The 26,937-nt window shown below is 38.4% G+C and overlaps 1 protein-coding gene across 5 annotated transcripts in view; it reads right to left on the reverse strand.

Moving 5' to 3' along the window:
• Positions 1 to 7,046: 7,046 nt before the first annotated feature.
• ArfGAP3 (ADP-ribosylation factor GTPase activating protein 3) overlaps positions 7,047 to 26,937 on the reverse strand; it is a 41,428-nt gene continuing 21,537 nt past the window's right edge. For 2 of the 5 annotated variants that reach the window (XM_069304583.1, XM_045750815.2), the window contains 4 exons: positions 24,835 to 25,061; positions 22,806 to 22,907; positions 12,627 to 12,651; positions 7,047 to 8,395 (listed from right to left, as the gene is read on the reverse strand). In XM_069304583.1, the coding sequence (XP_069160684.1) occupies positions 12,643 to 12,651; positions 22,806 to 22,907; positions 24,835 to 25,061 (338 nt within the window). In that variant the 3' untranslated portion in view covers positions 7,047 to 8,395; positions 12,627 to 12,642. Of the gene's footprint in view, positions 8,396 to 12,626; positions 12,652 to 22,805; positions 22,908 to 23,251; positions 23,367 to 24,834; positions 25,062 to 26,937 lie in introns of all 5 variants that reach the window. The other 3 variants (XM_045750816.2, XM_045750814.2, XR_011222727.1) reach the window with 2 other exon arrangements.

A 26,937-nucleotide genomic window follows, 5' to 3' on the forward strand; every position in this document is an offset into this window, starting at 1 on the left:
GAACCTCTCAGGCTCAGTAGCCTCATAACGCCGGGGAATACGTTGATGCCTCTCCCCGTCCCTTTTCTTTTTTCTCTTTTTTCCCCATTCCTCTGTCGTGATAAGCATATCGTGTCTTTGTTTTGTGTGAAATGATGGCTGGGAGGGAAGGACGTCGCTTATAATTGTTGCAGCGTACGAGTTTGAATGACTGTAGCATGTAAATTATTCACGACATGGCATATTTGTGTGTGCGTGCGAGAGAGTGCCAAATTGTTGCATACGTTCAGTGTATAGTGTGAGGCTCACCCACATGGGTGATCCACTCCCATCATGTTACACGTAGCCTGCCTGTCTTTTTCTCTAAGGATGGGAATATTAATTTCGTTCATATATCAAGTGCTTTAATAACTGTTGCCAATACGCAGCATTTTAAGGCTTGAATATTTTCAATATCAAATGGCTATTTTCTGTTTTGTATCTAACCTTCGGTGTATATACTTTATTCCCTAATATTTATCGTAAAGTATTAGCGTAAATCTTCAGTATAGTCTATTATAATATACTCTAAGCGGATATACACGAGAAACAACATATACAGCCTCATCCCCTTATTCATCATAGCATCAATATAAATTTTTGCATGTAAATTAACTTAGTCAAATGACCAAGTCTGAATGTGTATCTAAACACACATGTCTGTGTCTAAACACACACCCACACACCAAGGGGAGAGCACATGTGTGTACCCGGCTTTATCTTTGTATATGCACTGAGTTTACTCTAGATGGTTGTTCAGTTAGCCATAATTGATTATAATGGCTTTAATAACTCTCATGCTTTAGCTGACCAAGGTTACGTATGCCAAACCAATTTCAGAATAACCACTATTAGTTCAAATAATATATTATTGTTATATAATATATTATTGGATTATTTGTGTAATAATAATAAATTATTATTATTATTATTATTATTATTATTATTATTATTATTATTATTTATTATTTATACAAGACTGCATACACGCATAGGATACATGAACAATGGAGGATTTATAGTATCACGTATTTATTTTCTGAGTTAAAGGAAACACGACATGCAATGGGACTTTTAATAGTAAAATTTATAGTATAAAGTACAATACAAATATGGTAATAATAATATAAAACTAAGTACCTTGCAGAAAACTTACAATAAAGTTACATTTAAACTTCAGTAAAATAGTTTCATAACAGATATGATAACTAACATATAGCTAACTTACTACGGGCTCACCATAGCCCGTGCTACTTGGAACTTTTTGTTCCAGGTAGCGAATCTTAAACAACAACAACAACAACAACAACTAACTTACAATAGTAAGTAACATAGAGTAACAAAATAAGTAAGAATGTATGTACCCTAGACTCTGTACCAAAGTAACTAAAGGGAAGTAAAATAAGCACATAAACTAAGTACCAAGTAAGTACCGTAAATTAAATACCAACAAGTACCAAAAAGTAACAATTTAGATAGTTACAAAGGGGTGGGGGGGGGTATCTATTTGTTACTAAGTACAAAATATAGATAAGCTTAGTTGACTTGCATGTGCCTACATGTGCAGCATTCCCGTAACTCAATTGTGCATTGTGAATTTAAACCTTAAAGCCCTACAGCGTATGAGATTAAGTGTAGATGAGTTAGGATAATTTTAACTAAGCTATGCAATATGTCTACTGCCAGAAGTGGGACATATCACTTTGGGGGTTTACGGCAGAGCTTCCCCAATCGCGCGGAAATTCCGGCATAATATGTATGCATGAATTGTGGAGGACTTATTGTGTCACGTATTATTTATATATAAATTGAAATATAATTATCCTATCATTCTGAGTTAGGAATGGCGTGATGCACATAGCGAACCTGACAATATATCCTTCTCTTATCTTGAGATGATTTCGGGGCTTAGCGTCCCCGCGGCCCGGTCCTCGACCAGGTCTCCTTTTTGTTACACCCCTCGGGAAGCAGCCCGTAACAGCTGTCTAACTCCCAGGTACCTATTTTACTACTAGGTAACAGGGGCATCAGGGTGAAAGAAACTCTGCCCATTTGTTTCCGCCTCCACCGGGGATCGAACCCGCAACCTCAGGACTACGAATCCGGAACACTGTCCACTCAGCTGTTAGGCCCCAAGACCAAGACAGGCTAACTCCTTCCACCAAGACAATACGTACTGGGCATAATAAGAATTAAATTAACAATTGAACAAATCCATGGGGGGAGTTGTGTAAAACCCTGGTTTGTGTCTCGGAGAGGCTGCAGGATCCAGTAAGTTTAGTAGAACTTCGGTTTCAACTCTTTCGACCATGTCATAGCTCAGTCGATTAAGGCAGCGTCTGGGATGCTCTCGGACGCAGGTTCGAATCCTCGTCACGGCCCTTGTGAATTTGTTCACTTGATTCGTCACACTATTGTGATGTGTGTAAACTAACAATTGTTTCTAATCTACAGTTTTCTTGTAATAATGCATAATTTATTGTCTTCAGTTTATACAGTTACTTTGTATTTATCCACTATAAAAAACACTACGTCGACATGTGAGAGTTCTTGCGCTGGCCACGTCATCGCTTTAGGGAGAGTCGACCCGGGATTCCCGGTCGACTCACGACAGGAACGTTTTCAGCATATGGCCCCGGGCTCGTGGCCAATGTGTCCTCTTGAGTTCTGCGAATAATAATTATTCACGTCGTCGAGGAATACTTTAGACTATATCGAGATCCTCCCCCCCCCCCCCCCGAGGGTCGAATTACTGACCTGACCCAGTATGGAACGATCCACAAATACAGTTGCCTGCATGTGTATCTGTTCACTACTTGGTGACAGGCAGCGTTGCCAACCATTTCTGTCCTGCCTATGGCCAAACATGCTTGAGTAACATTGTATCAACGTTGATTACATCATCAATGTTACATCACTGGTGTTTGGCCAGCGTCACAAGGATGACAAGGAGCCGTCACTGAGCAGAAAGCACTTTGCGAATAAAAGAGTTATGTTTAGAATCGAAAACTATTTTTGTGCGTCGGGTGAAAACAAACACCATAGGTGATATAACTTTATTAATTTAAATTATTAATAAAATATTTGCAACTACAAGTTGCACGAAACGTTTTGCAACAAACTGGTGGAATTTATTGCAGCTTCGCGGTTGTTAGAAAGTTGCAACCTGTAGTGTGCATGTGTACGGATACATGTTAAGCGGCCTTTATAACTACTGTATACCTTCTATACCCATTCTACGTAAGTAGGGGCACATGCACCCGACCATACTAGAACGTAACTAAAGTATACAAGGTTAGAGAATTTATCGGAGAATTATAAATGGTGCACTTAACAATAATAATGAAGGATGCAAATAGCCTATGCACAAGTAACCCTAAATAATTAACAATTACTTATAATTACCCAGTTATATGTATCTAAGATTGAGCCTCGTGCCCCGTGCTCAGTTTTAAACCTTTGCCCCCAAAACTCGCGATGCGCCCTTCACAGCCATGTACGAACAGCTAAGCGAATATGTACTGATAAGCCACGGCAGAGACAAATAAAAGGTCTCTCGTCTCAAGGAAAGACAAATGATCTCAGTGTTTTAGGTGGAAGATGGTTTGTTCAAATTTATAATGACAAGAATGCGAAAAAAACAGGGTGGGCATCACGGCAGTTGCAGTGGACACGAGGACATTCCGCCCAAAATGGTCTGACGCACCACACAAAAGGGGCAAAAACACACTTCATTGCATTTTTGAAGCTCAATTTTCAGCACCTATTGCAGAGGTGTGTTGAATGAACGTATTCCTGAACGGAGCATCTGACACCAACAAGAATTACCAAAGACGGAAGGGTCCTACTATCAAAAGTAAGTAAGTAATTATCAAAAGAAGGCACCAAACTGGGAAGGTTATGTAGCACCATCAAATGCGCAAAATAATCAGAGGGCGCTAAATATCACCAAGGATGCCAATACGAAAACAAAAACGCATAAGGCGAACGATATCAAAAGTATCCGAGTCACCAAGAATTCTATTGAGGGACAGGTGACCGCGAGGGGCGGTCAGAAAGCAAGACACACGCTCGTCCTGGAAGTCAGGACATTCAAGGACATGCACGACCGTAAGAGGGACAATGCAACTAGGACAATAAGGAGCAGGGCGGCGCTCCATCCCCTACTATCAAAAGATACCTTGCCCACTTTAAGGGGATGACGACAATGACCGCCAGGGGCCGAGAGAATGTGTCAACCTACAGGACAGAATAACCCTGGGCCTCAGGGATGTACTTAATATCCTCATGGCATAACTTCTCTGTCCCATCTCAATATGAGGTGGAAAGAGGATTGTACCGATGCCAGCATTCAATGAACATTTTTAGAGCCCCGAACTAGGGCTTCACTAATGTAAGAAAGGGCAGCAAGACGAATGGTCGTCTTCTAAGAGGGGGGCTCGACGATGTGGGTGCCAGTCCCGGTGGGATTAAACTGAACTCTAGCATCCACAGAGTTCATAAGGTGGCTGTGCAAATCGTTAGGGAAGGTATGGTCATCATTGGAGAAGTCAAAATACCACTGGAGACTCAAGAGGTGGACCTTGCCAAGGAAGAGGCTGGGGAAAGAGAGGGGGGATCAGAAGAGGTAGTCGAAGAGAAAGCTTGGTCTGGGCCTACCACAGATATGGAGCTCTATCTTCCATCACAGTCCAACTTAGGGGGTTTGGTCACCCACCCCATTAGCATGAGGCCTGTTCTGGGAAGACATACAAGCAAACATACATTCGACTTGGCAACCCCCACACGTCCAACCACCATGGAGCCCCATCAAGGGAAAGGGATATACAGTATCCGGAGAAAGTGCTAAGCCATTACGACTGTATATTGCACTTTGAAAGGATCAGGATAACAAAAAATTATTTATTTATATACTTGTATATACAAGACTTCTTACATTCTTGTAAAGCCACTAGCACACAGCGTTTCGGGCAGGTCCTTAATCCTAATTTTTTCCCGAAATACGACCTGCCAATCGTTTAACCAGGTACCCACCCATTCGCTGCTGGGTGAAAAAGAGGCTACATGTAAGGATTGGTGCTCAGTCAATTCTTTCCAACCAGGATACGAACCCAGGCCAAAGCGATGGGCGAGTTCTTTACCACTGTGCCACGGGGACTGAGAAATAAGATTGGATAAAGATTTGGGATGGGACAGTGCTGGATCCAGTGTTGCACTGTGTCAGATGGACCCAGGATTGTTGGCATTTGTTTACATATGATGTAGGGACCTTTCACCTATGTATTTTAGTGTGATAGGCCCCGAATGTGTTGGATTGTATGTTGGATCCGTGTTATTTTAATCAATTTGTTGTAAATTTCAATCCAAAGTCAAAGGAACTGGCAAATGCACTATGCATACCACAAACTCCTTTTCAGAAAATCCCTGGAATAGTGCCCTCTGGATTGAAAATATGCAAATGTTACCCCCCATTTTCAAAAACAAGGCAGGAAAAAGCTAGGCAGAAAACTACCGTCTGACCAGCTTGACATCACACATCTGCAGGCTCATGGAGAGAATCCTAAGGGAGGGAATCATACAACATCTCAATGAGAACAATCTTGTAAAATAAACGCAACATTGGTTTGTTAAAAATAGATCCTCTCTCACTAACCTGCTCACATTTTTGGAAACGGTAACCAGCTACTCTGACAAAGGACTTCTGATAGATGTAGCTTTCATGGACTACTAAAGCTTTTAACAAGGTACCACATGAGACACTGGCAAGGAAATTACAGCCACATTGAATAAATGGGAGAATACTGGAATGGATAAAACAATGGTTAAACAATGGTTGGGGGAAGGGGTAACAAAATAGAGGCCTGGTCGAGGACCGGGCCGCAGGGACACTAAGCCCCGAAATCATCTCAAGATACGTAGTCACAACCTTCAGTTCCATGTAATAAGATATAGGTACCGACTCTTAACACATGATATAATTATATGCATTTAGGTTCAGTGATTTGTCCCTTAAGGAATCGGACTTTACCACTAGTTTGCTGTATGTGAATCTTATCTCCTGCACATGTGGGGTCAATGATGTATCATAAGGTTAAGTTGGTAAAGTATTTCTGTTGTACTTTGGGGTTTTAGGGTTAATAAATTATATCAAGGTAAAACTTAATCTGGAGTATCCATTACCCATCTGTTTCAGGGTTAGGCATTCTGCTCAAGACAACAGACTATAAAGTACTTGCATCATTATTTATTTGGGAACCGTTTTCCTGGAAGCCACGCCTATCCTAACCCTATTAAATAGTACTCTTCACCCAGTTATTATCCTAACTCAGCCCCCACATGTAACAGACAGGAAGGAAGGAATGGTGCCCAACCACTTTGACAGTCGGGGATTGAATGCCGACCTGCATAAAGCGAGATCATCACTACCATTCAGCCAAAGTAACTGGGCACAATTCCTTCCTCATCCCAAATCCTTATCCCTTTCAAGTGCTATACAATATAGTCATAAAGTGGAACTATAAGCACATGGGCAACATCAGGGGCAACAAGGACAACATATAATACATGCCAGTCATTACTGAAGGGTTGGGAGAGTATCTTAGGACGAATGGGAATACCAACTCGGCTTGCCCACTCGATCCATTTCTAACTAGGCAAGCTAGCCAGACAAGCCAATTCATTCAGGTGGGCCACACTGAACCTGTTATAACCCCATCCCCAACCAAAGAAGCACATACACCCCACCCCCAGGTGCCACAGCCACTGGGTAGGCTCAACAATCATATGAAGAAATATAAGGGAATACATGTGTCTATATGCATGGCAAAAACACAGGAGGGCATTTCACTTGTGCACAGCCACAGCAGGCAGGTCAGGGAAGGAGGAGCTACCCCAACTACCAACAGGCCGTACACAAGAGCCTCCTCACCACATCAAGGACCCATTCACTGAGGGGATAAGAATGAAGGTAAATAAGTAATTATCAAAAGAAGGCACCAAACTGGGAAGAAGGTAAATAAGATGCAATGTGAAATCTGCCTTTATTCCCAATCCCCATTATTACTAGGACAAGGTAATACTTTCAATAAAATAAAATGAATGATAAATATTAAAACCAAAGGGATGCGACTTTTTAATTGCAATGGCACTATTTTTAATTCCTTTTAAATATTTCTATATAAAGTACTGTATGCCTAAGCCAATTATTTGTAAACCTAATTGGCAGGAAAAAAAGTATTGAAATCAAATAGGATACCTTCGGGATTTGGTAGCATGGAATGATACTTTACAATAGCTTTTACAATTTAAAGGAGGCTTTAAGGCCAAATTTGAATTTAAAGTTTGATTTCTGGATTTCCCTCCATATGGAAGCTTACTGTAACTTGAGCTTTGAATCTTCAATAATCCTAAGAGTCTGATTATTGGGGCCATAAAATTGCCCAAGTAATATATTTAATATCATAAATCCATTCCAAGAGTTAAACAAAAATACAATAATCTGTTGCATTATGAATACCTAAACTATAAATTTAAATCCTAAATGCATTTTGGACTTTTTCCATATCAAATAACAGAAAACAAAGATCTGGATTACACTAGGGATTTATATATAATTTTGCTCCAATTCACAATGAGCAAAATGAGTACAAGTTAAATGGATTCGTATTAAATTTCAATGCACTTTATGAATCTAAAATAATAACTTTTACCAACTAAAATCGAAAATGCTTGATGTTCAGATATTTTAGAAACATTTTAGCATTGTAAAAGAAGTTAATCATGTTGTTGACAAAACTTGAAATGGCAGTAAAGTATATTTGTTACCCATTAGAGCTTTAAAATAGCCGAATAAAGATTTCAGTAATAGTATCACTGCTTTTGTTATTTGAGCGAGGGAATAGTCTTCACAGATATAACCAGCAGTTATTTTATACATTTCTCAGCTCACATTTATTAGAATGCATTTAATCTCCTTTTCACATGAACATCAAATAGTTTGACACGATCACATTCTGTACAAATAATACAATTCCTTAAAATGCAAAAACACTGCATAGTATATATATGTATATATATCTCAGATTATAAGCTCAGATTAAGTAAAAAGAAAAATCAATAGTAATGCACGATAAATAATTTATACAGTAGCAAGATATATGCACAGTGTATCACATTATAAATAAAGCCTTTTTTTAATGTGAAAAAAAAATAATTTACACAATATGATTAACAAAACAAAAATGTCTCTCTCACTGGGCGACCAATAAGCTCACCAAACGGTATTTCTTTACCTAAATACACTGATGTGAAAGAGGCTAGAAGGGGTATGTTATAATGCACCATCGCCCACGTCTGTGTTCCTTTACATGTATCGGTCCTGGGAAAGAGAGAATATGGTAAAAAAAAAAAAAAAACTATATTGTATCGGTATATAAACTGTGAATATTATGTCAATACAATAGTTGTCATATATTTTTGTAGTCTGTATCGGAAGACGCAAAAAGTTGTGTACAGTAAAGTGTGTTTACGGCATAAAAAAATTAAAACAAAGGTGTTATCAGAATAAAAATTAACATTTTAATAACACCTACCTTACTTTGTAATGTCCTCAAACTACAATACACAGTTGCAATATTCATATACTGTACATTACAAGCCAGTTTCAAGCCACTTGCTGGCACTGACCACACATGAATATTAAAACATTTAAAAGGTATCCTGTACTTAAAACTCATATTCCATACAAGTTACAAGGTTACCCCATCTACTCCCAGGTCATGCCTTAAACTCTAATATAGACTTTATAAAAAAATTGGGACCAGCGAAAGATGGCACACATTTTAATTAATCTGGAGAGAAAAAAACAATTTGAAAAAACCTACTCCATACATAAACTGAAGCATCCATGAAATTAGCTGTACAGTAACATGCAAATGTCAATTAAAATGTCAGAGGGAAAGGCATTTCAAAACAGCGGAGGAAAATTTTTTTTTAGAGTATTTATTAGGTTTCATTTTAGGATTCAGAGCGTTAACAAACTTGACAGTCAGGACTTAATTGCATGCCTGTATTTACTGTGCACACAAATCAAAGATAAACAAATATTCAAAGCTAAAGCTGATGAATTAATGAGGCAGCCATAATCCAGTTTAGACAATACCAGGAATACAGGCATACCTCAGAATAAGAGTTTAATCCGTTCCTGGAGACGCCTCGCATTCCGAAGTTAATTTCCCCATAAGAAATAAAGGGAAATGAATTAATCCGTTCCTGACTACCCCAAAAACCCTACATCAAACTAAATTTTTATACCTAATTTACCTAATTCATCTAAATAAACCTACAAAACTGTGTTCCAGTTATTACTTACCTTGCTGTCGAGTGCTGTAGGCGTATGGAAGATGGTGAGGAGGGGGGAGGAGGAGAGGAGTTACTGTTTGGAAGGGGAGTCCCCTTCCATAATCACATCACATAACCCCATGCCTTGTAACACTATGGATACCACTTCTCTTTCTAAATTTTTCAAACCAGCCCCTGCTTGCCTTAAACTCTTTCTTATCTGCATCACTCGTTGCAGGGGTATTCTTTAGAAGGTCTTCGTGCAACACCCTGGCTTTCTCACAAATAATGGCCTCCGAAACACTATCACCCCTCAACTCCTTGTCGTGTATCCAAATTAATAACAACTTTTCCACTTCTTCAAGTATTTGTGGTCTTTGTGCCGTTAATGTTCTTACTCCTTTTGCCACTTTAGCACCCATAATCTTATTTTTCTTCTTAAGTATAGTGCATATTGTTGATGTGGCTTTGTTGTACTGCCTACAAAGTTCAACAACACGTGTACCGTTCTCATGCTTCCGAATGATCTCTTGTTTCTCCTCTATTGTCATCCTCACATGAGCTTTCTGGCCTTTATCCTTACCACTGGCTTTCTTGGGACCCATGGTGAGATATATAATAACAAATTGTATAGACAAATCACCAAAAATCCAACAAAACACTGAAAATCCGCGAGAAGAATTGATGTGGGGGTAGTCACTGAGCGCGAGACAATAATAAACTGAGGGGCGGAGGGGCGACGATCGCCGAACCACCACGTGCTAGGTCGGCTGTACGCGTATCAACAAACTCGCGTCCAAACTCGCCTCCCGAAGTAACCATCGCCTTCCGAGACAAATTTTTGGAGTAAATACACCTCGCCTTCCGAAAACCTCGCATACAGGGACAATCGCATTCCGAGGTACCACTGTAATGTCATTTGATAAGTGTACTGTATGCTTATTGGTATGCCAGGAGGTAAAGTATGAGGCAATATTTTCAGTGAAGTCTTTACTATTTGGTACGAGTGTGGAGGTAATATTCGAGACATCCATGATATATACGTGGTCAGATTTTCACGAATTTGTATTTGTCTGTATATACAAATTGACCACCTATAGGGTTAGGAGAGAAGGGAAGGGAACTATCAGGAGGAAAGCGCCAAGCCATTACGACTATATAGCACTTGGAAGGGTCAGGATAAGGTTTTGGGATGGGACGGGGGAAAGGAATGGTGCCCAACTACTTTGACGGTTGGGGATTGAACGCCGACCTGCATGAAGCGAGACCGTCGCTCTACCGTCCAGCCCAAGTGGTTGGTTGCAGAGAGATGGAGAAGAAAGTCATAGCACATGTTTAGAAGCTGAGGATTCAAAAACCATGGTGGGTTGCACAAGACGATACAATTAATTGCAACCAGGAGCCTCTGTTGCACCAAGGGGAAATTTGTCACCATTATAGCAAATTGTGAAATCAACAACAGAGCGCAAAGTAAACTCAAGCTGGAAATGAAGATATAACATTACGAGCAATTAAGAAAAAGAGCATCTTAAAACAACTCAGTGGGATATTCTAATATTGCTAATAAGAGCAGAATAAAGTGATCCTGATTTGTATATTTCCACAATGTTACGCACTTTTGAGGTTGAAGAGCACTGGCACCACTAAATTACTGTATAACCGAAAAAGTTTGAACATAAACCTCCAAGTACACCAGGATACCAGTAGTATTGTAATACGACATTTACAGAAGCTAAATTGTGACAAGTATTTACTGCATCTGTAAATTTACACAAGACTTGCTTTAATCATAATTTTCAAAAAGCCTGCATACACAACTAGTGAAAGCAATGGGTTCAAAATCACCAGTTAAAGTACCCTTCATTCCAGGTTTCTTAACAAGGAGGCTGATTGCCTTTCCCCATGCACCAGCCAAGTAGCTACACCTTGCCCAAAATACTATTAAAATCAACAATAAATACGGAAGCCTGAGATGTTGGAGAAGGTCGATCATATCGGGTCACAACGGGGAAATTGTCTCCTAGAGAGCAACAATGAGGCAAAGCAGATTATAGTTCACAAAAGTGAAAGGAATTGTTACATACTGAACATAATTTAATGTGAATAAATACCATATTTGCCAGGTGTTGCTCTGTACACTTATTTTGTCAAGGTCTTCTTGAAGGGCATAACATGTCATTTAAGTTTCTTATCTTCCCTAGTATCTTAGCATCATCAACACACGTTCATGTATTTTTATTTTTTTATTGATACTGTACAGTATATACAAGAGTTGTTACATTCTTGTACAGCCACTAGTATGCGTAGCATTTCGGGCAAGTCCTTAATCCTATGTTCCCTGGAATACGACCCCTACGAAGAATCATTTAATAACCAGGTACCCATTTTACTGTGGAGTTAAACGGAGGCTACAGTTAAGGACTTGCGCCCAGTAAATCCTCCCCGGCCAGGATACGAACCCAGGACAAAGCGCTCGCGGAACGCCAGGCGAGCGTCTTAACCACTACACCACGATGGCTGGAAATTCTGTATTCATTCTGGTAGGCTATTTATGTAGACAATGAACATTACTGGTGCTAGAATTGAACCCTGTGATATTCCAAACGTGACATTTCTTCAGTCCGATACATTGCCTCTGATTACTGCCCTTATTTCTGGGTCAAACTTTTTCTTCTATGTTAGAAGCCTCCCTGTCACTCCTCCAGTATGTTCTAGTTTCCACAACAACTTATGTGGGACTTGTCAACCCAACCATCTCTTCTGTAAAATATCTCTGGCTCTATCAACAAAACTAAATATATTTGTTATACAGAGGCAGGTAGGTGCTGGATAAGCATGTAAAGCATAAAAGGCAGAAATAAAGCTGTGCATTCAAATAAATTTAAATTGTACAAAATAAGTAAAAACTTGCAAATACAGTATGTATAATCTACGCAGTTCCTAGTACATTATGTGCAAAATCAATTTTGAATACAATACATGGGTAACTAACTAAAGCTCCTGATTATCTGAACTAGTTAGGACTTCTCACAGCAATTAATTGGAGATTCAGATAATTGAGGCTTGGATAATTGGGAGTCGCTGTTGTACATTGATAGACAAAAAGTACTGTATAGTTCTAGAAATAATTTGTCTGGCATTGTGTATTATGAGCAATATTCTACTGTGTAAATTTCATATGTATTGTCATTTATCTATAGAGCAATGCGGTTAAAATGAGCCATGCATTAAAGAGCAATGTTAGCATGCACATGCAAAACTATACTTACTAGTCTAAGTCTTTCATCATTTTCTCTGGAGAGCAAAAATAAAAATGCACATGGTTAATATCCATGCAAATCAAGGACAAAAATTATATATCATATACACTATATGCATAAAAGAGGCATTCAAAAACTGTCAATTTGCCACTACAAAGCTACTACCTAAAAAAAAAAATATGCTCATTAGGTATGCAAATTCTCAACAGAGGTAGATAAAAAAAATTAAATAAATACAAGATTAGTAACAAATGTTAAGTTACACACACAAAAATATTGAACTGATAGAGGATATTTTTATAACCAATTAGTCACAGTTATACAGTACATGAATGTGAACTACGAAAGATTCCCTCCATAAACCACAATCCAGAGAAATGCATCAAGAGACTTCACTGAAAGAATGATTTCCTAAATGCTATCGACAATCTAAAAAATTCATCTATACCAATACATACTTCTCTAATGCACTACCTGTACAATACCTTTATTTGCCCATTTGACTTCTGCAGTTAATCCAATATTTTCACGCCAAATCAACAAATCTACTTTGAGAATTATAATAAAAACAAAGAATGTTCAGTATATTATATGTAAAATATATTTTGGCAGAGCCTCAATAACTCAAGGTTTAACTTTGGTTCCACCAAGCCTTAGCCCAACATGCCACAAGCTGGAGATCCACTCCCTATCAGAAGCCACGATCAGAATTCGGCTTTCTTTGCCATTTTTGTTTCGAGTTTATCTCCAGGCTCAGGGCTTGTGGCAGTCTTCCTGATGTTGGCACATTTTTCTTTGTTGAATGTCCTTTCGTCTTCACGCACTTGTGTGCCTTTGTTTGGCACACGGCTACCTTCCTTTGTCCCAAGCTCTTTTCTCCGGCCATTCTTTTCCCCAAGGCCAAGTCCAGTTAGCTTTTCCATTTTCCAGTAACGTCAGCATTCTCTATCAAGGCACTGTTATAAGCTCAGGGAGCTATTAAGAGGTCCCTCCCAAAAATTATGCATTGAATATAATTAATAAAAACTTCTGGTGGGCTCCTAGTACCTCCCCTCCTTACCAAAAAGTATTTTATTTAACAAATTATGCACCATTATTTTCAACAAAGTGAGTGCATTTTGTTCAGAACAGTTCCTACTTTGTTTTCTATTGTCAAGAGAAAAAGTGTCTGTCCAGATCAACAACTAACAATCCTCGGAATGCAACCCACAACTGCTGCCTAATTAATTCCAAGATTATCAGAAATCAGGTTTAAGGAACTGGGTCCAATTAGGTACTGTTTGTATAATTTAAATACCATCAATTAAAGCAATTTGATGAACAATTTTGTTTTCCTCTCTTGGGTTGATGCTTCTACATCAGGCATTATTATTATGCACACAGAAAATTGGTATTCAAAACAATGTAATTAGTTATTTTATCGTTAAAAACCATGTCTTGAGCATAATAAAAGTATCCTAAAACACACAGAAATCACAATAGCGTGATGCATCAAATGAACAAATCCACAGGGCCGTGACGAGGTTTAGAACCTACCTCCGAGAGGATCCTAGACGCTGCTTTAATCGACTGAGCTACGGCATAGTATAAGAATTGCAACCGGGAAATCATCCTGATTTACCGACGGTTTCTGCAGTCTCTTCGAGACAAATCAGGGTTTTATGCAATTCCTCCATGCACCCGAGCCTATTGACATAGCTCGGGTGCATGGGGGAATTGCGTAAAACCCTGGTTTGTGTCTCGGAGAGACTGCAGGAACCTTTGGTAAATCAGGATGATTTCCCGGTTGCAATTCTTATACCATGTTGTAGCTCAATCGGTTAAGGCAGCGTCTGGGATCCTCTCAGAGGTAGGTTCGAACCCTCATCACGGCCACAGTGGATTTGTTCAGTATCCTAAAAATTATGTCACTTTTAGGGTGATATTTACTGGAGGCCTCAAATACCAATGGAAACCATGTACCAGCACGAGTTTCAAATGTTGCAAAATACTCAAAATATCTTGTGATGTTATGCACATCACAGGTCAAGTCTTTCTAGATGATATGCCCATTTTAAGGGTTAATAATGATTACACTTCGTTCATTTCTCTTTCTCTTCAACCTGCACCCATCTGGAAATCAAAATCTACTTTTAACCGCCTAGGTCTCCCTCCTATATCTAGCTACATCGGACCCAGTTTTTGGGAATGCTCGTTATAAACCACCTCAAGCCATAGCCAAAGTTTATTCAGTTCATACTGTGTGAGTTTTGCAATTGTTGGGACACAAGGTTGGCAGTATTAATCTGACCAACACAATCGACTTGAGAATGGTCCAGGACGGACCGAAACGTCGTCGTCTCTTCAATTTCTAGTGTGTAGTCTGGTCATCATTAATCTGACCATTTGTATTTATACATAAATTCCCCACATCACTGAACAATCGGATAAACATGGTTCACTTTATAGTTTCTCCATAGTCTGGGACAGGAAGGCCATTAAAATCAAGATTCCCCCTTGGCCACCTACTGACCTTCCCCAGGACGCAACCCATAACAGCTGCCTAATTCCCGGAAATCTATTTACTGTTAGGTAAACAGACATCAGATAAAAGGAAATATGCTAAACAGACTGTCTTGCTCACAAATTAGACTCTGGATACACTGTTGTGAGCAGTGTGTGTAATCACTGTGCTACATAACTCATTTTACCCAATTCTCTTGGTCCTAAAGTGTTCAGAAATATGTACAGTACTGTATTGTATTGTCAGAATAATTGGTCATTCCTTCGCAAATACACACACAAAAAAAGTAAGTGACAAATTGTAGGGTACTCACCATGGTGACAAAAGATGCTCTGCTTAAGAGATTTTTAAAATATTTTACTGGCATTTTAGAAGATTTAATGCATTTTTGCAGAGGATTTTGGCAGATTAGAGGTTTCTACTGATATTTGCTCATCTTGCACGATCTCCTGAAGTAAGTAAGTAATTATCAAAAGAAGGTGCCAAGTCCAGAAGACTATATAGAACCATCCATGTCACAATATTTGTAAGTTCCTAGATATCATTTAGGATGCAAATACGAAAGCAAAAACACACAAGCCGAGTGATGTCAATGGAATCGGATTCACCAAAGATTTTATTTGGATATAAGACTAAGGTACAGCTGGAAAGTAATATTTCCAATCATCCCGACTTTTAAAACATTCTACACGAAGGCCTGTGATGGTTAGCAGAAGAATGCAGTTTTGACGGTAAGGTGTATGTCTGTTCCATCAAGTCCCTACAAATAAATTGTGGTTTGGGAGACGATGGGGGGTTATCTTGAGATGATTTCGGGGCTTTTTAGTGTCCCCGCGGCCTGGTCCTTGACCAGCCCTCCACCCCCAGGAAGCAGCCCGTGACAGCTGACTAACACCCAGGTACCTATTTTACTGCTAGGTAACAGGGGCATAGGGTGAAAGAAACTCTGCCCATTGTTTCTTGCCGGCGCCTGGGATCGAACCCAGGACCACAAGTCCAGCGTGCTGTCCGCTCGGCCGACCAGCTCCCAAATATTTGGGGGGGGTGCCAAATATGTAACCTACCCAAAGACGTTCACCACTATTTCGATGTAAGTGAAAACTTTGGGGTTAGGTCACATTTTAAAGAACAGAGTACAGTAATTTGATAATCATAAGAGAAATTCAAGTAAGGGAAATTCACGTCTGGGAAAATGCAACAGGTACGAACAGCCTCTTTTGTGGCAGTGTCCACGAGATTATTAGAGGGACTGAGAACTCGGCAAAATTCTATTCATATCTGATAAAGATTGAAATACAATATTGTACAGTATTTATAATCACCATAGAAAGTGAAAGTTCAAAAGAATCCACGCCCATTACACCATACAAGTTAACCACAGTAACAAACATTGGCACATGAAAAGCAGCTATCTGAGAGCAGATAAAATTGCTTAAAACTGTTTGGGAAGGCAGCACAAAGGTTTGATCAGGAAATACAGCTGAGAACCCAATGTTATCAGACTTTGATCCCTCCATAAATAGAGCAGTAGCGAACGAATGTGGAAAAGTAGTTACAAAACAGTAGGGAGGTACAAGCCATCACCATACTGGTTAGAATTTTACAAAATTTAGCAAGTGGAATACCTTCACAGAGGTAAGTTACTAAAAAACAGATATGAGTATAGAAACCTGCAAATGGGTAAACCATGCATTAAAAGACTAAAAGAGATTGAACAGAACTTTCAATGAGGAAGGTGAAGGAGTGGTACAAGCATGAATGATAAAAGGCTTTATATAGCTTGCACAGTACCAAAGGCAGTATCAGTTGTGCGTCTTTCAATGATGGAACACTAGTTTATACAAACAAGCTCTGGGCTGGGGAAGAACAAAAGGTCCCTTGGGCAGAAGTAAGTAATTATCAAAAGAAGGCACCAAACCGGGAAGGCTATGTAGCACCATCAAATGTGTGGAATAATCAGAGGACGCTAAATGGAGCTGAATAAGGGAAAAACTTACTCAGTATTACATCAGAATGTGAGGTCATCAACAAAGCATCGAATATATTCCAGTCGAGAGAGGAGGGGGTGGGGGGGGGGGGTTAAAGATAGCTAGATAAAAAGTGTAGTGCTCAAAAAACTACGATGGGAAATGCAGTCATATTGGAAATAAGGGGCAGAGACGGCAGTTTTATGGTATTCCTAAAAAGTATGACTAGAGGGAAAGCTGTACAGGAGAGCAGCAAACCGCCTCAAAATTCAAAAGAATGCAACCGAGCCAAGATATTATTATTTTCCCAGGAAATGCCATACACTAACTCAATAACGACTGATACAACCAAATTACCCACAGAAAAGGGGGTTATGCGTGTCAGCCTCCAAAGCCACCAGAATGTCATCAAGGCTGTGATACAGTACTTGTGGACATCAAATTGGGAGGGAAAAAATGCGACAAATAGGTTCATAAAATCACTTATGGTACATGTTAATCTTAAGTTCAAAATGCTTGTATGCTCAGCTGGTCAAGGTGATGTAGTAGATCCCCAGACTTGGCACAGGATTTTTGGGCAAGGAATCGTGTGTGGAATGAATGTTCCATGGAAAAGATAAAGACAGGTACCATTTCTGAATAAAATGGCAGGGGTGCTAGGATGACCATTAAATGGGAGAGGCAATGCTAATAATGCAACTCCATGGAAATAACTAGGACAAGGAACAAACACTGGTTCCTGAAGACAGGCACACAATGGAAAAACTGATTAAAATACATGCATTTGCTCTAAGAAAAATACGGAAAATTTACTAAAAAATACTGCAGGAAAAAAAAAACCACTTAAAGTATTCTCAAATCCAAATTATTTACGAATCTGGATTGGGTCTACAATACTGACTTTCAAAATGTGGATAATAGCAATCAATATTGCTGGATTATAAGGGGGCAGCATAATAGTACCCTTTCAACATAATAGAATTTCTAATAGCACCTAAAGTCCACTACAGGCTCACCATAGCCCGTGCTACTTGGGACTTCTTGTTCCAAGTAATGAATCTTAAACAACAACATAATAGCACCTCCGTGTTTTGTAAGGATGTTTAAGACAGATCTTGTGACCTTATACATTAGATTATGAAGGAGATTATGATAAAGGTGGGAGGAAGGAGGGGTTGGTGAAGGAGAAGGTGGGGGGAGGGGGGCAAAGGCTGTGAAAAATGTGGGGTTAATAGATATAATGGATGCATGTGAGCCTCATGGCCTACCATCACTGACCTTATCAGTGGTAGTGTGTACACATTATTGGACTTGCACCTCGGTAGAACAGGCAAGAGCCCTTAAACGCGTAAAGGGGGGTTACTATGTGGTGAATTTCAAGACTGACTGTCACTTACGAGTGTATGAACGTGAAGTGTGAGCAAGATAAATGTGTGAAAGTGAATGTGTTGTGTAATTACCCAAGTATAATTAAAGGTTGAGAGAGCTATTTTTTGGAGGTATCCCATCTTTCCAGTACTCTGCCATATGATGCTTTGAAGCTATTGATGGTTTTTATATATATATCAACTTCTCCCTTAACTTGTTCATATAACCTTCCACTCTGTTTGCAAAGGTGAACTTTCTAATGTTTTTGGGCATCTTTGTTTCCAATGCTTAAATCTATGACTTTTGTCCAAGTTTCAACTTTCAATAATTCTTTATCAATTTTGAAGATTCCTGTTACTATTTTGTATGTAGTGATCATACTGCCCCTTTCTAGTTTTATCACTACTGCAGAATGTTTTAGGGGTATAATTTACAACCAAAACAACTAATTACCTAAATGTAGTTACAGGATGAGAGCTACGCTTGTGGTGTCCCGTCTTTCCAGCACTGTCATAATGCTTTGAAACCGACTGTTTTGGCCTCCACCACCTTCTCACTTAACTTGTGCCAACTGTCTATCACTCTGTTTGCAAAAGAAAACTTTGTAATATTTTTCAGCACCTCAGGTTTCCTTAGCTTAAATCTATGACCTCTTGTTCTTGAGGTTATAGGTTTCAGGAATTCCTTTTTGTTAATATGGTCAGTTCGTTATTTTGCAAGTGGTGATCATATCCCCTATGTCTTCTATCTTCTAGCTTTGGCACATTTGACACCTGTAGCCTCTCTTCATAACTTGTTTTTTCAATTCTGGAAGCCATTTTGTAGTATACCTTCACACTTTTTCCCAGTTTACTGATGTGCTTCTTGGTATATGGGCACCATACAACTGCTGCATATTTCAACTTTAGTCTCACAAAGATCATTAACAATTTCACCATCCATGTAATTAAAAGCAATTCTGAAATTGAAGAGCGCAGCATATGCTCCTCGCATAATGTATATCATGTTCCTCTGATGACATTCTATTATTCACAACCAACCCTACATCTCTTTCTTTGTTAGAGTTCTTTAATTCCTTTCCACATAATCTGTAGGTTGCGCATTCTATTTTCTCTTATTCAACATTCCATAACGCAGTCCATCCTTCTGTTTTGGTAGTACCTGTACTTATAGTAACCATCAGGACCATAGTATATATACCAACGTACAACAAAATAAGAAGGTAGAAATCTGAACTACTGAATTGGACAAACCGGATTTTTTTATTACTTGCGTTGCTTTGACAAACTAAACTAACCTAGCCTAACCTTCCTAGGCCTAATACACGATATCCGACTCCTAATATAGTACATGTGTGCGCTATACTAGGCCTAGGAATATTTAAGTTTATTTTCTACCTTAATTTATTCTAAAAATTCCTTACTAGTCAGTATACTACTATCGAAAAGTTAAATATAGTTCATACAAATTCGTGACTATTGACGATCGTCACAATAGGTTACTATCTAAACAGGAGGATGCGTTGCATAGAGAGAACTGTACCCTGTGCTACTCCACTAGTAACACTTCTCCAGATACATTGGCTTTGATTACCACTCCATCTTTCTGTCAAAGTTTTCATCCATGTCAGCAGTCTACCTCTCCCCTTTTCTAGCATGTTCATTTCCAAAACCTTTTGTGTGGGACTTTTTTTTTTAGGTCCAGATACACAGTCAACCCCAACCATCTCTCTCCTGTATAATCCGTGACTATCATAAAAACTACATTTGTTACACATGATCTTCCTGTTCAAAAACAGTGTGTTATGTCATTACTCTCTAGGTGTTTTACCCATTCAGTTTTAACTGTCTTTTCTAGTGTTTTACTACCATGTTTGTTAATTATACGAGTCTATACCTTAGAAGGTCTTGTCTGCTACCATTGTCTGACACTGGAACAATGTTTACCTTTTTCCAAATATCTGCCAAGATTCCTGTGGACAGATGTCTGGAATACAAGTTTAAGTGGAATGTTTAGCATGTCTATGTACTCTGCTAATACCAGAAATCACCAGACAATGTGTCCGATTTCCTGTAAACCATATTTTGCAAGCACGCACTGGATTTTATCCTTTACAAGCAGTTTGCTTTTAATGAATTTATACAGGAGGCCAGAATCTGTTTTACATTTGTCCACTACTCATTCTCAAAGTTTGTGATTATACTCTGGCATCTGGATATTTATGTACAAAATTTGATGTGTATTAATTGATCATTTAAGGTATCCCACCCCCCAACATTAAAGTGACCAAATTGTACCATCAGGGGCTCCGTGACCTAATAGAAGACGTTTACACAAATCTTTAAAGATTTAAACCAACATCAAAAGTGTTCAGAAAGGTGCAGCAAATTGTTACAAAAGCATGAGGTATTCCTACCATACATTCTTGAGGAATGTATACATCTTGAGGTTATCTTGAGATGATTTCGGGGCTTTAGTGTCCCCGCGGCCCGGTCCTCGACCAGGCCTCCACCCCCAGGAAGCAGCCCATGACAGCTGACTAACTCCCAGGTACCCATTTACTGTTAGGTACCAGGGGGCATCAGGGTGAAAGAAACTCTGCCCATTGTTTCTCGCCGGCGCCCGGGATTGAACCCGGAACCACAGGATCATGCGTCCAGTGTTCTGTCCACTCAGCCACCGGCTTCCCCCACGATGCCATAATGATACAAATATATTTAGCTCGCATATTCCAAAAGAAAATGAAACATCACTTAAAAAGCTAAGTTTAAAGCTGTGGTACCTGAGAAGTAATAGCATTAACACATACTGTACTAGCAAGTTAGCTTTACAGCATGCTCTTAACAAATGTAATATCCTCCAGAGCAGCACGAGTCTCACCAGAACATGCTCCAGAGCAGCACCAGTCCCACCAGAACATGCTCCAGAGCAGCACTAGTCCCAGCAGAACATGCTCCAGAGCAGCACCAGTCCCACCAGAACATGCTCCAGAGCAGCACCAATCCCACCAGAACATGCTCCAGAGCAGCACCAGTCCCACCAGAACATGCTCCAGAGCAGCACCAGTCCCCCGCCAGAACATGCTCCAGAGCAGCACCAATCCCACCAGAACATGCTCCAGAGCAGCACCAGTCCCCCACCAGAACATGCTCCAGAGTAGTGGCCGCACTGGTATACAGTACTTTAGAGTAGCAACGTGTGTAAGCATGGTCCAAATGGGCAGACATTACTTCAGCACCCTCCAGAATAGCAGATTACTTACCATGCACTTGGACAGCCTACACAATTACAGCGTGCACAAGAGGAATAAAAATGGTTTCTCGTTATCATGGACAGGAAGCTCGTATGGTTTACCGAGCACCCCCCCCCCCCCCAAGACCCAGAACCGACCGACCTTCCACAGGCCGCAACCCACAAATGTTGTCTACCTCCCAGGTACGTATTTAATGCTAGTTATATAGCAGCCCAAGGTATAAGAAAACATGCTCGGCATCAGATAAGCACGTTAATATCAAACAAGCAACAAATAATGTATAGGCCTAATGTTATCTTACCCCCAGGGGTCAACAAATCTATAATGGCAACATTTATTAGTGAAGTCGTTTCAGCAAAATAAAGGCACCATTGACTTTAAATGCTAGTATGGACTGCAATTGTATTTCAGATAAAGGAGCATATTCAAGAGACTAACTTGCTAACTCAATTTCTTGAGACTTGCTAACAAATAATTTGCAGACACCACTGCCCATGGGATGGGTATGGGGTGTATAATAAAGAAAAAATTGAATTGAAATTGACAAAGTTAACATTAAACATAAAAAAGGTACTCTTGGGTAATTAATACCCAAATGGATCACAATTGGTTAAAACTTTATAGATTTAAGAAATTTGTTTTAGGACAAGGTGAAGTGCCATTCCATGGAAGTCTTGCATAGAGTGAATCGCTGATTGTGCATTTATATATTAAATGCTTCAGAACCTTAATGCTCATGTGCAGTAATTATTTGCGTGTACACGAAGCAACTTTTTGCTCTTATTTGCTTAAAACTATTTTGTTAACATTCCAATTCTGCTGCATTCACAACCTATTGCTTTATTTCAAATATTTGCTGTATTTTACAACCAAGAGGCCTCCTTGTCATTGGTGCCTTCAGTTTTCAAAACTCTTCACTGCCAACCCCTTTCAACTGTGCCACTAATGCCATTAATCCAATGCCACTTAAATCACATGAAGACTTGAAGGAGCCATACTTAAGTCAGCCACAATGGAGCCAAGCCTAATTAATAGCAGTGGCAGGATCAGGTGTCTTAACATAAGCTGACTGGTAGATGTAACCACTATTCCAATACCTGTAGAGAGGACATGACGTTGTTGGCCAGGCTACCTAGACGGCCTGCCACCTTCGTAACGCCTTGCCGCACAGATTCTCGAACCTCATCCAAGTCTGGAGCCTGAGGGTAAAGGATGGACTGGTATGACCCCACCAAATACATTTGCACTTCTTAAAAACATAGTGAACCTCTTCCGAGACATTTGGAATTGTGTTGCACACGAGGAATGTTCCCCCCCCCCCCCTTGTTCCTGACATTCTTCAAAATATCATTAGTGTGGACTACCTACATTTACTCCTTAGATAAATTAAATATAGTGTACTACATAAATTTATTTCCTAAGTATTAGTAGTATTTATCTAAAAATACTAAATAGAACAAATCCACATTTTTTAAGCAATAGAAGTTCCTACTGTATTTCTCAACATTAATAATAATACTCCTGAATCTAACATACTCCTTACCTACAGAGCACTGCTCTGTCCTTATTGTTGTGTTTTGTTTTTATCCTATCCAGGTCTTCATTCCCTAAAGCAGACAACACTCTTCAACCTGGATTTCCAACCATGATGAAACTAACTAAAAGAAAATATTACTTTTTGTAAAAATATTATTATTAACTTCCAAATGCAGAGATGTGTATGTGAAAATTACATGGGTATGGTCATTTCTTAAACATCTTGTTAATTTTATACTTCTTTTAATTATGCTATGCCTCCACAAACAAATGCCAAATAAAAGTACTTTAACTTCATTTCAAAATTCTGTATAGTAAAGCCAGTGAACAAATTTTTTTCAATTTAAAATGATATAAAAATGCCGATAAACTAAAAGCACAAAACCTACTTTTAGTTCATCGAACTAAAAATCTTACGGCACTAGTCCCAAACTTTTCACACTACTAACTTTTGTCAACCTTGTTGATACCCTTTTAACACTTTCAGTCATAACCGTTTCCTGATCTGAACTATTTCTTTCAGTCAATCACATTTTGTTTCTTACAGCACAAATCTCTGGACTATTCTCTAGCTTTCTTACATACTGCAGATGTGGACTCCATGAAGGTAGACCTGATCAAATATTAGTCCTACATTCATTGCGTGCATTCCACTGTACATGCGTAGTGTCCCCAAAACCCAAGTTACCAGTATAGGGATGGATTAAATATTAAGCTCGGAGAGCACAACTTATTTTACTAGTCAAAAATATGCGTCACGCATCAAAAAATGAGATTCAGTTCTGCACAAGTCTTAGATTTTTATAATATCATTCTTTCTTCTTTAAGAACTAAACTTCTCAAGTCATTCTTCTATAATCAAATTAGTGTACTCAATTATCAATCACTAACATGAGCAATTCTTTCTAAGTACAAGACATTGTCTTTAGTTCTGGATTCCCATATGATAAAATCTGTTTAAAACAAAATGATTTAAACTATTTTAAACTCTTGTTGATAACCGACTTCTAATATTAAGTAATGCCTTTACACAGACACTGAACATCATATTGAAGAATTAGGCTTCCTTCAACACGTATTCCCCAAAATATTTTTATACCAAAGATGGCAACACTAAGCTGCTCCTTTCTACAAAAATTTGAAAATCTAGAAATATTTCACATGCATTAAAGAGCCAAAAACATTCAGATAATACAAGATTTTCATTCATGGTATATATATAACTTTAGGGCCTGGGGCCAGATTTATGAAGCAGTTTTGCAAGTACTTACGAACCTGTCCATCTTTTCTCAATCTTTGGCTGCTTTGTTTACAATTATTAAACGGTTAATGATCTCCGAAGCACTAGGAGGCTGTTTATAACAACAGTTGATTGGGAAGATTTCATGCTTGTAAACTGTTTAATAAATGTAACCAAAATCGTCAAAGATTAAGGAAAGATTCACATGTTCGTAAGTACTTGCATAACTGCTTCATGAATCTGGCCCCTGGTATCTATCTGCCTTATGTTCCTGCATGCATTCTTGAAAGATAAAGGATAAAATTTGCTTGCAAGCCTAAAAGTGACATGATCTTGACCCATAAGCCCACCTGTAAGGATCCTCCACTGTAGTTCCTTTGGGTCTGGGTCCCACCAAAGAGATCAGCAGAGGAGATCGAGGTTGATCCTTCATATCGAGCCAGAGTAGAACGCACTTCTGCATTAGGATCGCGATCTTGGAAGAACATGTCAGATGAAATGGCCTTTGCATTGCCAAACTTTTGTTGAGCTTTGTTGTCCTCAACTGGTGTGTATTTGTAATTGGCCGAGGCTGAGACTGGAAAATTAATTAAGGCTTCAAATAGGTAAACAGTAAAGTTACAATGCACTTCAAGTATATCTATCTCTATATATCTCTATATATCTCTATATATCTCTATATATCTCTATATATCTCTATATATCTCTATATATCTCTATATATCTCTATATATCTCTATATATCTCTATATATCTCTATATATCTCTATATATCTCTATATATCTCTATATATCTCTATATATCTCTATATATCTCTATATATCTCTATATATCTCTATATATCTCTATATATCTCTATATATCTCTATATATCTCTATATATCTCTATATATCTCTATATATCTCTATATATCTCTATATATCTCTATATATCTCTATATATCTCTATATATCTCTATATATCTCTATATATCTCTATATATCTCTATATATCTCTATATATCTCTATATATCTCTATATATCTCTATATATCTCTATATATCTCTATATATCTCTATATATCTCTATATATCTCTATATATCTCTATATATCTCTATATATCTCTATATATCTCTATATATCTCTATATATCTCTATATATCTCTATATATCTCTATATATCTCTATATATCTCTATATATCTCTATATATCTCTATATATCTCTATATATCTCTATATATCTCTATATATCTCTCTCTCTATATATCTCTCTCTCTATATATCTCTCTCTCTATATATCTCTCTCTCTATATATCTCTCTCTCTATATATCTCTCTCTCTATATATCTCTCTCTCTATATATCTCTCTCTCTATATATCTCTCTCTCTATATATCTCTCTCTCTATATATCTCTCTCTCTATATATCTCTCTCTCTATATATCTCTCTCTCTATATATCTCTCTCTCTATATATCTCTCTCTCTATATATCTCTCTCTCTATATATCTCTCTCTCTATATATCTCTCTCTCTATATATCTCTCTCTCTATATATCTCTCTCTCTATATATCTCTCTCTCTATATATCTCTCTCTCTATATATCTCTCTCTCTATATATCTCTCTCTCTATATATCTCTCTCTCTATATATCTCTCTCTCTATATATCTCTCTCTATATATCTCTCTCTCTATATATCTCTCTCTCTATATATCTCTCTCTCTATATATCTCTCTCTCTATATATCTCTCTCTCTATATATCTCTCTCTCTATATATCTCTCTCTCTATATATCTCTCTCTCTATATATCTCTCTCTCTATATATCTCTCTCTATATATCTCTCTCTCTATATATCTCTCTCTCTATATATCTCTCTCTCTATATATCTCTCTCTCTATATATCTCTCTCTCTATATATCTCTCTCTCTATATATCTCTCTCTCTATATATCTCTCTCTCTATATATCTCTCTCTCTATATATCTCTCTCTCTATATATCTCTCTCTCTATATATCTCTCTCTCTATATATCTCTCTCTCTATATATCTCTCTCTCTATATATCTCTCTCTCTATATATCTCTCTCTCTATATATCTCTCTCTCTCTATATCTCTCTCTCTCTATATCTCTCTCTCTATATATCTCTCTCTCTCTATATCTCTCTCTCTCTATATATCTCTCTCTCTATATATCTCTCTCTCTATATATCTCTCTCTCTATATATCTCTCTCTCTATATATCTCTCTCTCTATATATCTCTCTCTCTATATATCTCTCTCTCTATATATCTCTCTCTCTATATATCTCTCTCTCTATATCTCTCTCTCTATATATCTCTCTCTCTATATATCTCTCTCTCTATATATCTCTCTCTCTATATATCTCTCTCTCTATATATCTCTCTCTCTATATATCTCTCTCTCTCTATATATCTCTCTCTCTATATATCTCTCTCTCTATATATCTCTC

The sequence above is a fragment of the Procambarus clarkii genome, chromosome 52, assembly GCF_040958095.1.
Source record: "Procambarus clarkii isolate CNS0578487 chromosome 52, FALCON_Pclarkii_2.0, whole genome shotgun sequence".
In the NCBI taxonomy this organism is placed as follows: Eukaryota; Metazoa; Arthropoda; class Malacostraca; order Decapoda; family Cambaridae; genus Procambarus; species Procambarus clarkii.